This window comes from Prionailurus viverrinus, chromosome A3 (assembly GCF_022837055.1).
Source record: "Prionailurus viverrinus isolate Anna chromosome A3, UM_Priviv_1.0, whole genome shotgun sequence".
Lineage (NCBI taxonomy): Eukaryota > Metazoa > Chordata > Mammalia > Carnivora > Felidae > Prionailurus > Prionailurus viverrinus.
Window position 1 is genome coordinate 79291983 of NC_062563.1, and position 14555 is coordinate 79306537.

The window sequence follows — 14555 nt, forward strand, 5'->3', positions numbered from 1 at the left end:
CCTTTCTATCCATTCACACTAGGCTTTTTTTTTCAGTAATGAATATATGTAGAATTTTACCAAAAACCTTTTCTTTCTTTCTTACACTGAGAATATTCTGCCTTTATCCTGTAAATATATTTAATTACATTTATTAACTTTTTAATGTTAAACCAACCTTGCATTTCTGGAATAAACCTGACATAGTCATCCATAGTCATACCCACTGGCTATGGTCTTTTCTGGGTTCTTGTCTTTTAAGACTAAATTGCAGTTACCCCCAAATTGTTAAAAAGAAAATCTCAAATATAACTTAGGGTAATTTATGCCTAGGTTATGCTTAATTTTGGTAACTGTTTCGGTCTCCCTTTTCCAGACACTATGGTTATGTAACAAATCACCATAACTTAATGACTTAGAACAATAATAATTTTTCTCTCTCATGGTGTCCATGTGTCAAGAATTCCAGAGCAGCTCAGCAGGCCCAGCTCTGCTCAAGGTCTCTTATGGGTTACAAATCAGATTGGTTGGGACTGGAGTTATTTCAAAGGCCTTATTCACATCCCTAGTGCCTGGGCTGGGGGGACTCCAACAGCTGGCTACTGGAACATGGGGGTCTCATCAAACATCCCCCTCTGACTCTGTTGTCATCTCTGGCAAGACAGCTTCAGGGTGGTAGGATTTTTTGTATCAGCTCAGGGTTCGAGAGGCATGTGTCCCGAGGCAGAAGCAGAAGGAAACTATATTGCCTATTATGACCTAGCCTTAGAAGTCACATAGAATCATTCTACCATACTATTGGTCAGGTAGTTACAAAAGCCCACTCAGTTTCAAGGGTTAGGAACATAGGCCCATCTCCCAGTGGAGGAGTGTTAAGTCACACTGTAAGGAGAACATATGGAGCAGATGTATGTCAGCAAAGCCATCTTTAGAAGATACAACCTGCCACAGCAACATCTCCACAGCCAACCTACACAGTCATCTTTACCATCACCCACCTTTGGCCGGTCTATTTTAGGTCCCACACCTCCTTTCTTACCTCTGCCCCCAGTAGTATGGTGCCCATCTTCATTGTCCTTCATGCACAGCCACATACTGGGGTCCCACAAGATCACTCTTAAGACTCATTTCTCAGATATCTTCCCTAGAGTTTTGGAGGGAACCCAGTGGGCTTAAGAAATGGGTATCAAATGTTACCCCAGCCAGAGGTCCCAAGGAATGTTATTATGTACTTGGGACAGCTGGACAGACCCCTGAGTGCATTTTCATGACAATGTGCCAAGATGAAATTCTTTCCTCAATTCCAAGGATCTTCTCAGTGAGGGCCTTCTCCAGACCAGGACTGTGTTAGAAGCTGGGCGCATGAAAAAAGTAGGAACTCACAGTGGAAAGATGTGTCTGTAAACTTGTCAGCACATGACCCAGAGGAAAGGGAAGATTAAAAGATACTAAGCCAAGAAGTGTCACGATCAGGTTTGCACTTTGGAAAGATCATAACTATGGGGCGTCTGGCTAGCTCAGTCAGTGGAGCCTGCGACCCTTGATCTCAGGGTTGTGAGTTTGAGCCCGATTTTGGGTGTAGAGATTACTTAAAAATAAAATATATTGAAAAGAGAGGGAGGAAGGGAGGGAGAGAGAGAGAAAGAAAGAGAAAAAGGGAGGGAGAGAAAGCAAGCAAGCAAACAAGCAGGAAAAGTCATCACTATGTTTAAGTAAAGCTTGTCCCTTACTGCCAGGAACAATGCATACTCAGTGGCACTGTGTGTACAAATCTGCATTTCAATGTATTAGACCTGAGGGGGATTTCTTTGATATGAAGCCTCTTTGAGACAGAATCATCAAGGCCTCGCTTGTTTATATACATACCAGAAGCACACTTTGAAGAAAACCTGCAGTGGAATGGAGTCTGCTTTCCTCAGTTCAGAAAACTGGAGGATTTGGAGTTGGAGTAGCGACTACCTCATCTAAAGAATTTACTCCAGGGGAGACTGGGTGGCTCAGTTGGTGAAGTGTCCAACTCTTGATTTCAACTCAGATCATGATCTCACAGTTGGTCACGATTTCACGGTCGGTTGGGAGATCAAGCCCTGCATCGAGCCCCGTATTGAGCTGTGCATTGAGTCCCATATGGGGCTTCGAAACAGTCGTGGAGACTGCTTAAGATATTCTCTCTTTGGGGCGCCTGGGTGGCTCAGTCGGTTGAGCGGCCGACTTCAGCTCAGGTCATGATCTCGCGGTCCGTGAGTTTGAGCCCCGTGTCAGGCTCTGTGCTGACAGCTCAGAGCCTGGAGCCTGTTTCAGATTCTGTGTCTCCCTTTCTCTGACCCTCCCCCGTTCATGCTCTGTCTCTCTCTGTCTCAAAAATAAATAAACGTTAAAAAAATTAAAAAGAAAAAGATATTCTCTCTTTCTCTCTCTCTCTCCCCCCACCACCACCCCCTTCTCTCAAAAAAAAATTTACTCCAAAATCTGAATTCGTTATTAATTTTCACCATCCCAACAGATAAAGACTAATTTGATTCCGTAGCTGAAAAATGAGCATAGCAACATCCTTTGTAAAATATTTTGGAAATGTCCCTGATTTATTGAAAATGCTATGACAAATCATGACAAAGATCATAAAGAATTTTCACAATAGTCTTTTGTGGAATCCAGAGCAGCAGCAGCTATTCCTGGTAGTACTGTCTTTCCCTGCGTTCTAACCATCATTGGACAAGAAAACTGTACACCTGATTGATTCAGGAAATCAAAGTAATAAAACTGCCAGCAACAATGCGGCCAAGTGATTAAAAGAAGGCTGGTTGAAAATTTAAACACCCTTTTTACTCATTAATCTCCAACTGCTAAAGACAAACAAAAAGCAAAATTAACATGATTGTAAACTAAGCACTTGTGTCCTGTGGCTACCGTGTTAGCCTGCTGAGAGGGAATGGGCTGATCAAAGCCGCGGAGTCCGCAGAGAACTGTGGCTAAGAGCTGCTTCGGGGAACGCACAGCCAGGATCCATTACCGGCCCGGTTCAGAAACAGGTGAGTACCGTAATTAATCTTGCCCTCAATTTGGAGGGAAGTGGGAAACCCACCTGCTCTGTCCACTGAGTTTATATGTTAATCCTCCGAGCTCTGGGAAAAAGTTTTTAAATTGGTGTAAAGACTTTTTCTGCCCTTCCGAAAGTGTAGAGAAGAAACAGTTGGGAGGGGGTGTTGAGGTCTCTAACTTCAGGCAGTTAAGATGCCTCCCAGGAAAGCTGTTGATTGCTACCTTGCTTGGTTTGACGCATCTAAGCCCACAGAGCAAAGGCTCTTTCAATGAAGCTAGCAGGTTTTTTAATGCAAGAAATACTCAGAGACACAGAGGGCCTCACCCCACAAACATAAACCATGAAAATCCAGATACTTGGAATTAGAATTGATCTTGGGGACAAATCCACTAACCAATGGTCTCTTGAATTGCTTAAAGTATATCCAGTACTTTATATATTATTCTAGATAAGAAAAATGAATAGGCGTCTGCTTTGTCCCTTCTCTGCACCAAATTCATATTAAAAAAAAAAAAAAAAAACAATAGGGGCTCCTGGGTGGTTCAGTCGGTTGAACATCCAACTTCGGCCCAGTTCATGATCCCACCTGTCATGGGTTCAAGCCCCGCATCGGGCTCTGTGCTGACAGCTTGGAGCCTGGAGCCTGCTTCGGACTCTGTGTCTCCCTCTCTCTCCTCCCCTCTCCCACTCTCTCTGCCTCCCAAAAATAAATAAACATTAAAAAGCAATAAACTGTACAAACAAAATATCTGCATCAGCAATAGAGATTTCACATTAGAAAAACTGAGAACTACTAAAACTCAGTGCTGAATAAATGGGGTAACAAAGTCAAACCACAGAAAGCAATCTTTCTTCTGCAACGAGACAACAAATTATGGGCATAAGCAGAAGACGCTAGAAGGTGCCCTCTGACACCCCTAACATGGAGCGGTAGAGGCCACTCTGTGGCAGAAGGCTGAAAGCAAAGCTGTTTGAGGCGCCCGGTAGAAACTGTAATGCTTGGGTGCTCCTCCTTCTGAGACACCCTCAGTGATGCGCTGAGGCCCCAATGGGGCCCCAATTAGTCATCCAAGCATAAAACCTTAAAAAGCAAGGTCCCTTTCCTAGAGAACCTGCCCACAATGATAGAGGTGTGGCTTCACCAGAACTACCTCCCCCATTCCACTCTGCTCCCCGCCCCCCACAGTTCTATGATAAACTATTGCTACATTTCTGAAATGTCATTGCTGCCAGCTTCTTTTCCTCTTTATTTATCTGGATCTGCTATCCTACAATTAAAAATTTGGTTGGGACCTGTCTTAGTTTGGCCTGCTACAACAAGACCATAGACGAGGTGGCTTAAAACACAGAAATTTATTTCTCACAATTCTGGAAGCTGAAAAATCCAAGATCAAAATGCCAGTAGATTCGGCGTCTGGTAAGAGCCCATCTTCCTGGTGGCTCTCTTCTCACTGTATCCTCCCATGGCAGGGACCAAAAAGAGAGAAGCAAGAACTTTCCTGTCTCCTCTTATAAGGGCACTAATCTCATCATGAAGACTCCACTCTCACGACCTATTATCTCCTGAAGGCTCCATCTCCAGGTACCAGCACATTGGGGATTATAGTGTCAGTTTATGTATTTGGGGGCAGGGTGGCAAGTGGCATCAAACACACAGTCTGTAACAGGACCCATATCAATTTCTGACAACATCCAACTCCTATTTGTTCAAAATCAACTGAGCAGCACCGAACCTGAATCTATTGAGAGCAGATTCAACCACATATTTTATTTTAGTTGTTCAAATAGGTAGGGAGTCCCTGCATGGTCACTACCTATCGAGCAACAGGGTTTAGGATGAATTCCATATGGTCATTCAGCTTGAGTTAAGGAACAGTCTTTAATGGGGGAAATTACAAGCCGGGGGTCAGAAAGAGAAGATGGCAGAGTCTAGGATCTTCCAAACATCCAAGAGACAGGGGTGCTATGGCTGGGTGCTGTGTGTGTTCCAGTGGAGGAATATGTCCCCCCAGATTAGATCTTCTTAGAGTAAACTTGTGAGGAAGCAGCCTCATCAGAATGTTTCCCAAAGAAATTATTTAGAGCCAGGGTAACTGAAGTTAGGTGCCAGCTGCCCAATACCTGGTGATCTTAAGAAGTTCAGCCCTGCGGCACCTATGTGGTTAGTCATTTAAGCGTCCGACTTCAGCTCAGGTCATGATCTCAAAGTTGATGAGTTCGAGCCCCACATCGGGCTCTGTGCTGACACCTCAGAGCCTGGAGCCTGCTTCAGATTCTGTGTCTCCCTTTCTCTCTGCCCTCCCCCTTGCGCTCTCTCTCTCTCTCTCTCTCTCTCTCTCTCTTTCTCTCTCTCTCCCTCTCAAAAATAAATAAACATGAAAAAAAAAAAGAAGTTGCAGCCCCTTATGCAAGGGGTAGAAACCCATCCCAGGAAGCTAAGTGTGGGCACAGCTGTTTCTGCTGGTAGAAAGAGAGACCCTAGTCCTTTCTGGCACAATATGTGGGCAACCCCAGTGTCATCTCCCAAGGTCATTTTTGGATGATCCTACCTGAAGCACCATACTCTTCTATTCATACTTTATTATTTATTTATTTTTTAAAAGTGTATTTATTTATTTTGAGAGAGACAGGGACAGCACAAGTGGGGGAAGGCAGAGAGAGGGAGAGGGAAAATCCTAAGCAGGCTTGACGTTATCAGTGCAGAGCCCAACACAGGGCTTGAACTCACGAACCGTGAGATCATGACCTGAGCCAAAACCAAGAGTTGGACATGTAACCAAATGAGCCACTTAGGCATCCCTATTCGTACTTTAAAAAGTGTTAGTTATAACCTGCAAATGACCAGTACGAACAATCCTATGCTACAACAATCTGCCAGAGAAAGGAAATGCTTTGAGCTAGTAAAGGTTGTTCAGAGATGAAAAGGTTCCAATAGAATACTTGTATAACATTCAGACACATCAGAATATTAAGTTGAAGGCAAAGTGGAGATTGTCTACCAATTGGGGCAAAAAGATGGAGAGATAATAAGATGAAGGAAGACATAAAGGAGAATAATATTTGAAATTAATTCCTGCAACAAATATTTATGTTTATGAAGTTCTGGGACTGAGCTGGTGAGCAAGACAGATATGCCCTACTTGTTCTACAGACAAGTAAACAGCCCAGTAGATGTTTAAAAAGCTAAAATAATTTTAAAAGATTTTTCCCCTGAATTACTTGCATGAACATTTTAAACTCTCCCAAGTTGCATTTCTGTTTACCTGAACAAACAAACAAAAAAGAGCTGATTGATGGAACACAAGGAATTTTCAAAGTTAAAAAAAAGGGGGGGGGGAACTTAACCTAATCTTTTAAAAAGTACTCAGGAAAAAAATGTTCAATGTTTACTATGTTCTAGACACATTTTAGGGAAAAGACCGTCATACAAAGGCCTATTTGGACAGAATTTTTAAACTTCAAAAATAAGAATTGTACAAGTGTTTAAGACTCACCAGGGAACAATAAAGCACCATCTACCAAGCTTTGAAGGGAATGTTATGATTTAGTAAAAGGGCATTTTCAAATATGCCAGAACTAGGAAAATGTACCCCCTTTCTAAATAACCTATTTCAAGACTCATTCTAGAGCAAGAGATGATCATAAAGAAAAACTCAAGGATAGGGAAGTTGTAGCTGGAAGAGACTGGCAGTAAGCACCAAAAACATTTCATTTGTAGGGGTGAGTCTTGATAATTGGTGTAAATACAGTTATACCACAAGGAAAGTAGACAAAACATGAATCCACAGAGTAGGAAATATAAATGGCTGGTGAAATACCACTGATCAGAGACATGTAAATTAAAACCACAAAAAAAATACCACTTTCCAACCTATCATACTGATTTAAAAAATTTTTTTTAATACTGGCAGAGGAACCAGCTTGATGGAGGAACCCACTGGCCAAAGCTGGGATAATTTTAGCATCAAAAGAACCATAACTGTAATTGATTGAAACATGCTGACTACATTAGAAAAATGAATCCATGTGATACTAAAAAAAAAAAGAGGAATAAAATAAGCAATCAAATAAATAAGAATTTCTTTGAATGGGCCATTATACCAAGTTCTTAACTCTGGAAGGAAAAGGAATATTTTTTTTCTTTGCAGTAGGAATCATATTGCAGGATAACTAACAGCCCTAGTTAATGAGAAAAAAAGCTCTTCTTTCTATAAAAATGCCAGCTATAAATGTAGACAGAATTGGAAATCACAATTTGCAACCCCTAAGGAAATAATTAAGCCAAGAGTATCAACAGATACTGAAACCATCAGGTGAATGGTTGATGGAGAGCTGGATATCCACCTAGTGCCAAAGTTATCACCCCACAGATTACTAGTTTGTTCCAAGATGACTGTCACTACATAAACCCTTAGTATCTTGGTATCACCAATGATAGGATAACCAGAGCTTCATAATGTGACTCCTGGTGTGATGCAGTGTTTAGCCTGAATCTAATCAAGCCTTCAGATCTAGCTTCCAATAATAGAAAATATGGCGCTTACTGTTAAATTACACCACAAGGGACCAGTCAGAAAAATCCAGAAATTGGGACATTCTAGGAAACAACTATCCTGGTCTTTCTGAATCAATGTCATTGGAAAAATAAAAAGCCGGGGGTGGGAGGTGAGGAGGAGATGAGAAGGGATAAGAAAGGGTGTGTCTCTTCTAAATCTAAATACACTTCAGAGACCCAGCAACCAAATACAATCATGGCTCTTAACTGGATCCTTATATGAACAAACTTGCTGCAAAAGACATTTGGGGGACAAGAGGGGGGAACTTGGGTGTTTTGGTATTATTGTGGTTATGCAGAAAAGTGTTCCTATTTATATATACATATCAAAATTTAGGAATAAAATGTCATGATATCTGTATTTACTTTAAATTTCTTCAAAAATAGGTGAAACATGACAAAATACTAAAATAATTGTTTAATCAATGTGATAAGCATATGGTGTTTATTATACTACTCTACTTTTACGTACGTTTATAATATTCATAATAAGTATAAAAAGTATTTTTAATATCTAGCATTTGTGAGGGTTTGAGGAAACAGACCATTCTATACATATTGTTGGTAGTAGTTAAATTGTTATAACCTTCTTAGAGAACAATTTAGAATATGTAAATATCATTTTAGAGGTGCCTGGGTGGCTCAGTCAGTTGAGCGTCCGACTTCAATTCAGGTCATGGTTTTGCAGTTCGTGAATTTGAGCCCCGTGTCGGGCTCTGTGCTAACAAAGGGCTCAGAGTGTGGAGCCTGCTTCAGATTCTGTCTGTCTGTCTGTCTCTCTCTCCCTCCCCTGCTCATGCTCTGCCTCTCTCTGTCTCTCAAAAATAAATAAATGTTAAAAAAAATAAATATTATTTTAAAATATACATACCCTTTAACATAGTAATCTCATCATTAAGAATCCATTCACGGGACACCTGGGTGGCTTAGCTGGTTAAGCGTCTGACTCTTCGTTTCAGCTCTGGTCATGATCTCTCAGTTTTGTGAGTTCGAGCCCCGAGTCGGACTCTGCACTGGCAGCACGGAGCCTTTGTGGGATTCTGTCTCTCTCCCTCTCTCTGTCCCCCACCCCCACTCGCTCTGTCTCTCTCAAAATAAATAAATAAACTTGCAAAAACAATAATCCAGGGGTGCGTGGGTGGCTCAGTCAACCAATTAAGTAATCCAACTTTGGCTCAGGTCATGATCTCACGGTTGGTGAGTTCTAGCCCCACAGCGGGCTCTCTGCTTATCAGCACAGAGCCTACTTCGGACCTTCTGTCCGCCCCCCTCCTCAAAAATAAACATTTTTTTTAAAACTTAAAAAAAAGAATCCATTCAATAACTAGTGACAGAAGAATAGAGGATGTATTATAAAGATATTTATTATAGCATATTGATAATATAAACAAATATGAGACAATAGAAAATGGTTAAGTATATTTCGACAATATATATTATCTATGACAAAGAACACCATGTTACTGTTAAAAAGGACAAAGTAGGTGCACATTTACTGTTCTGGTTTGCTAGAGCTTCCTGACAAAGTACCACTGACTGGGTGGGTGGCTCAAACAACAGAAATGTATTTTGTCACAATTCTGGAGGCCACAAGACTGAGACACGGTGTGTGCACGGCTGGTTTCTTCTGGGGCCTCTCTCCTTGGCTTATAGGTGGCCGTCTTCTCCCAGTGCCTTCACATGGCCTTCCCTGTGTACCCAGCTGTGTCCAAATTTCCTCTTCTTACAAGAACACCTGTCATCTTGGAGTAGAGGCCACACTAATAACTTCATTTAAACTTAATTATCTTGGGGAGCCTGGGTGGCTCAGTCGGTTGAGTGTCCAACTCTTGATTTCGGCTTAGGCCATGATCTCACGGTTCTGTGAATTTGAGCCCCATGTCAGCATGCTGACCCACACTGTCAGCACAGAGCCTGCTTGGGATTCTCTCTCTCCCCCTCTCTCTCTGTTCCTCCCCAGCTCGTGCACACATTCTCTCTCTCTCTCTTAAAATAAATCAATAAATAAAAACAAAAAAAATTAATTTAATTCTCTCTGTAAAGACCCTGTCTCCAGGTACAGTCACATTCTGAGGTACTGGGAGTTGGGGCTCCAACATATGAAACTTTAGGGGCACACATCATAACATTTACTGACATGGAAAGATGTGCATGACTTTTAGGCTAAAAAAAATTAAGAAGCAGAACAACATGTACAGTATCCCTTTTTCTCAAAATTTAAAAATAACAAAAGCAAACCTCTGGTACATATTTATACATAGCTTGGGATATATTGAAAACATACCTATCTGAAAGGATAGATATCCACCTGTTACAAAGGCTCCCTGGGGAATAAAATGGAGCTGGGAATGAAAGGGAAGGACATATTTCCACTCTTTCTTTATAAGCATAGGTTACTTTTGTAATTAGAAAATTTTAGCTTAAAAAAAAAAAAAGACCCTTACAATGAGCTCCGGACAAGACCTGGAGGCATCAGAGATTCTCCAGTCCCAAGTGCCATGAGGCCAGGAAAGTAGACTTAGCCGCGCCGAGGACCAGATGTGCACAATCTGTCCTACCTCCGCTAATACATTGGCACCATCTCAAGAATTGGGGAAGGGTGACCAAGATTGTCTTTGTCTGCCAGCTCAGAAGAATGAGGGATTCAGGGTCAAAAATTCAGTTTTAGAAAATAAAGTGATATTTCTTGCATGTCTGAACTTTTAGACTGAGATCCATATGGCTACACATACTGTACTCATTTAATTCTCTCACAATCTTACTATCTTCATTTTACAAATGAAGACAGGGCTTTTTAAGGTTAATTTTCCTGAGTATGTAGCAAAACTGGAACTCAAATTTGGGCCTCCCTTGCACTGAAGCCCACACTACCTACTACTCTATGCTGCATGGAATAGGTTTTGCCTCTTCTCTCCACCACCTGTACCCAATCCCGACTACCAAACCTTGCTAATTCAGGCGGCATCCTCTCTTCTAGGAAGCCACTTTCCAACATCTCCCCTAACTTTAGGTGGCCTCTTAGGCCTCCCTAAATCCCTATCTGTATTTCCATGATCTCTGTGTATGTTTGTCCTCCTCCACAAGACTGTGAAGGGCAGGAGTTAAATATCTCTAGTGCCTGACACACAGTAGGTGCTTTAGTTCTACGACAGAAGAACATCACTTACATTTTATTGTTTCCTCACTAAACTCTGAATTTCATAAGGTTAAAGAATACATCCGGTTTTATGCACCATTAAGCCACTGGTACCTAACAGCATTTGGTTTTCAGTAAATATTTTTGAAAGAATGAATGGATAATTTTATAAGCAATCGCCTCTATTTCCTGGGACTCTGAGTCACATTCCGAGAAAAAGCAGCTTCCTGACATCCTTTTCCTTGTAATGGTTTAGTGTATTAAATTATTTCTTGGATTTCCTTCCATTGCAAACTGCTAGCGATTCTCACTTAACTGACAGAATGTCATGAATCAAGGGAGGTAGAGGTGAAGTGAACAGGTTAGCCTCCAATTTACAAGCTTGCTTTCCACTGGTTTAATTGTAAAGGCACACGTTCCTCGGTGTGACCCTCTCACGACAAAATCTCCACGAGTGGATTGATCACGTAGAACTCTGACTAATTAAAGATGTAGGATAACAGAAGAGTTAAAATTGTATTTGCTAGGCAAGGTTGTGATCTTTTAAAAAATGTTATAGTCTTTCATTGGTGAAACAAGGAAAATATGGTCCAAATTACCTTCCAAGCGGTTTGCCTAGATTGACAGTCCCACGGACAAAGGAGGGGACAAAACACTCCTTCCGACCGGCGTTTGAGGCCAGAGCCGGCGCCCCCTGTGGGCGGGACCACTCGAGCCTCCGGGGACCCAAAGGAGGAGGGGGCGGGGTCGAAGGCGGGTCCAGGCCTCCGGGGGCGGGGCCGCAGCGGGCGAGGGGCAGGCTGGGAAGCGGCGCCATATTGGCGTCGGCCGCGCTGTATTGTCATAAATAGAGCCGGTTTTGTGGTGTTTTCACTACTCGGTTGGATGCCTCGGCCGTAGTAAGTGAGAAAGTGAGCGAGCAAGCGAGCTACAAGCAACCGGAGGAAAGTGGACAGGAGGAGAAGGAAAGAGCAAGAACTTGACTCCAGAGCGAAAGATACTCGGCGGTGAGGGAGACGCAGGAAGCGATGAAAGAGATGTCTGCGTAAGTGATGGGGGGCGGCGGTTGGGGGCGAAGCGGAGAGGGGTGGTTTGGGTGGTCGGCCAGGACCCCGTTTCCGTTCCCTGTCCCTCGCACCCTGCCCATAGCTCGCCGGAGTGGTCTCCTTCCCCGCTCCTGGCCGGTCGGCAAGGGCACCTCCCCTACACCGGGCGGCTCACCTGGCCACCCCTGAACAGACTGGGGGACTCTTGGAGCCCCCATCTGCCCTCGCCTGTCCCGCCTGTGAGGATGCCCCCAGGCAGATAAGCAGCCGGAGAGGCGCGGGTGTCCGTGGGGAGAAATTGTCGGTCACTCTCCTGCCCCCAGCGCTGTCTGAGCCCGTCTCTGCTCCTGTCTGCATTGGCGCAAATACCATCCCCCTACCTCCCCCTCCTCCCTCCCGACCGGCTGTCTCCTGGTCTTCAGGAGTGAATGACCTATCCTAGCCCATGGGTTTCTTTTTAATAAAGACTATGATCTTTTCGCTCTCCCCCAGCCTCCCCCACCTACCCATAGTATATCTACCAGTCTGGACCTCCTGCTCACACTTTGATAAGTCACAAACGGTTTCCGTGCTTGGCAAGATTTTGTTGTGGCTTCTAACATTTTGGCTTATTAGGAAGTAATTTAAGCAGAAAAATGCAGAGAATAACATAAGCATCATTTGTGTAGTCACCATCCATCTCTCTCAAAGCATAACATTCTGTATGTGTGGAGAGTGTGTGTGTGTGTGTGTACATAAATACCTTTATTTAGAAGAAATCAACTATTACAGATGTGTTTGAAGGATTCTCCTACCTCCTCTGGTTCCATTCACCTCCCTCCCCATAGTACCCCACAGTCCTGAATTTGATGTTTATTGCTGCATTTTTAAAAATGCTCTTACAACATATGTACATAATAATTGGCATTGTTTTACTTGTTTTTAAGCTTTGTATAACTGGTGTCACACTTGTCATTCTGCATCTTCTTTAAGTGCAACGTAGTTAGTATCTTTGAACTTTGTCCCTGTTAATATTTTCAACTCTAATGAATTCATAATAAGTACTATATTGTATTCCATTGTAGTGATACACCTTAGTTTAGGTTTTTTTTTTTTTTCCTGTTTTGACTATTTCAGGTTGTTTTGAAGTTTTTTTTTTAACTTTATTTAGAGAGAGTGCTCACACAAGCAGGGAAGAGGGGCTGAGAGAGAATCTTTTTTTTTTTTTTTGTTAATGTTTTTAAATGTATTTTGGAGAGAGAGAGTGCGCAAGCGGACAAGGGGCAGAGAGAGAGAGAGAGAGAGACAGAGGATTGTGAGCCTGATGTGGGGCTCAAACTCACAAAATGTGAGATCATGACCTGAGCCAAAGTCCAAGTCAGATGCCCAACCAGTTGAGCCACCCAGGCACCCCATGTTTCTAAGTTCTTAATGGTACAGTGTGGCAGTAAACATTCTTGTACATGTTTCCTTGTACACTTGTACTAGAATTTCTCTAGAGTGTTTACTTGTAAGTGAAATTGATGCATTGAAGGGAATGTGGAATTCCTTTGCTTGCTTTTTCTTCCCCCCCTCTAGATGAGGGAGTTTCAGAATCATAGATTTAGAATTTTAGTGCTGGTAGGCATGTTCTTAGCTAACTTTTTCAGCATACAGATGAGAAAGTGGGACCCAGGATCATAGTATCGGAACTGAAGTACTTGTTGAAGGGAGAATGGAGTGGTGGAAAGATCTTGGGTTTTGGAGTTCAGATTCTGGCTCTTCGTATCCCTTGGATCTTGGGTACCTATCTGTAAGATGGCACTTATTCACTACCTACCTCTTACAGTTATTGTTGAGATTAATTGATCATATATACTCTGTCCCATCCATTTACCATACACTTATAAACACATTTTGTTTGTTCAACAGGAAAATTGATACCAGAAAGAAATTAAAGTCACTAATACTGATGTTTCCCTTTTGTGTCTCTTAATCATTTCAGAAGATACATAGGCTATTGTATCTTTCATTTGCTTCTCCTCCCTGCCTAATCAAATCTTTACCCAAGGAGCATGCCTTACTGTATGAACTTAGTGAATAAGACACTGTTTTGACCAGTTAAAATTCAAAACAATCACTACTGTATTTTGGTGTGTTATGGTTTACAGGGCTGATGTATTATTTAAAAGACTGTTCTTTTATATTTTGAGATTACATTCTTAACTGTTGTTGTTGATGGTCCTTACTGTTGAATGGTAAAGATAGATGGTAGGGTTACTTGGTTATCGTGTATGTTTATTTTTACTTTACTTTCTTAGCAGAATAAAAAGTTATACCAACCCATGGTGGTCCCAAGATTTATTTTGAAATTATTGGCCTGTGTAAATACAAAATCAGAAATTGAGCTGTACTTTATTCAAAACTGTAATTCCCTGTTAGGATCTTTTGGAGGCTAGCTTATATTGTATCTATAAAAGTATAAAGAATTTGATAATTATTTAGTGTGACAATGGACTGGGTACCAATCTAAATAAAGAGAACAATTAACCAGAGTCAATGTTAGGACTGTAACTTCTGATTTGAGCAAAGGATGTTAATGTAGGTTTCTCAAGGACAAATCCTAGTTGTGATTTCTTTTTAAAAGCGAGTCACAAGGACCTACCTTCTAATGTGATGTTTTGTTTCTTTCCTGGGGGGGGGGGGGAACATTGTTCTTACTCAGAGCTTTCTTTTCAAGTGGCTGACTGCTCTTCAAAGATTGAATATAGATGGTACTTGACTTAAGTCCACAGGGTGTAGTGGAGGTGGCCCTGGCCCAGCTCCCATTCAGGCTCTTTG

The 14555-nt window shown here is 42.1% G+C and overlaps 1 protein-coding gene across 4 annotated transcripts in view; it reads left to right on the forward strand.

The window, feature by feature from the left end:
* The first annotated feature begins 11509 nt into the window (after positions 1–11509).
* Positions 11510–14555, forward strand: part of PAPOLG (poly(A) polymerase gamma) — a 31766-nt gene continuing 28720 nt past the window's right edge. For all 4 annotated transcript variants that reach the window (XM_047852652.1, XM_047852654.1, XM_047852653.1 and 1 more), the window contains exon 1: positions 11510–11755. In XM_047852652.1, coding sequence (XP_047708608.1) covers positions 11739–11755 — 17 coding nt within the window. In that variant the 5' untranslated portion in view covers positions 11510–11738. The remainder of the gene's footprint in view (positions 11756–14555) is intronic.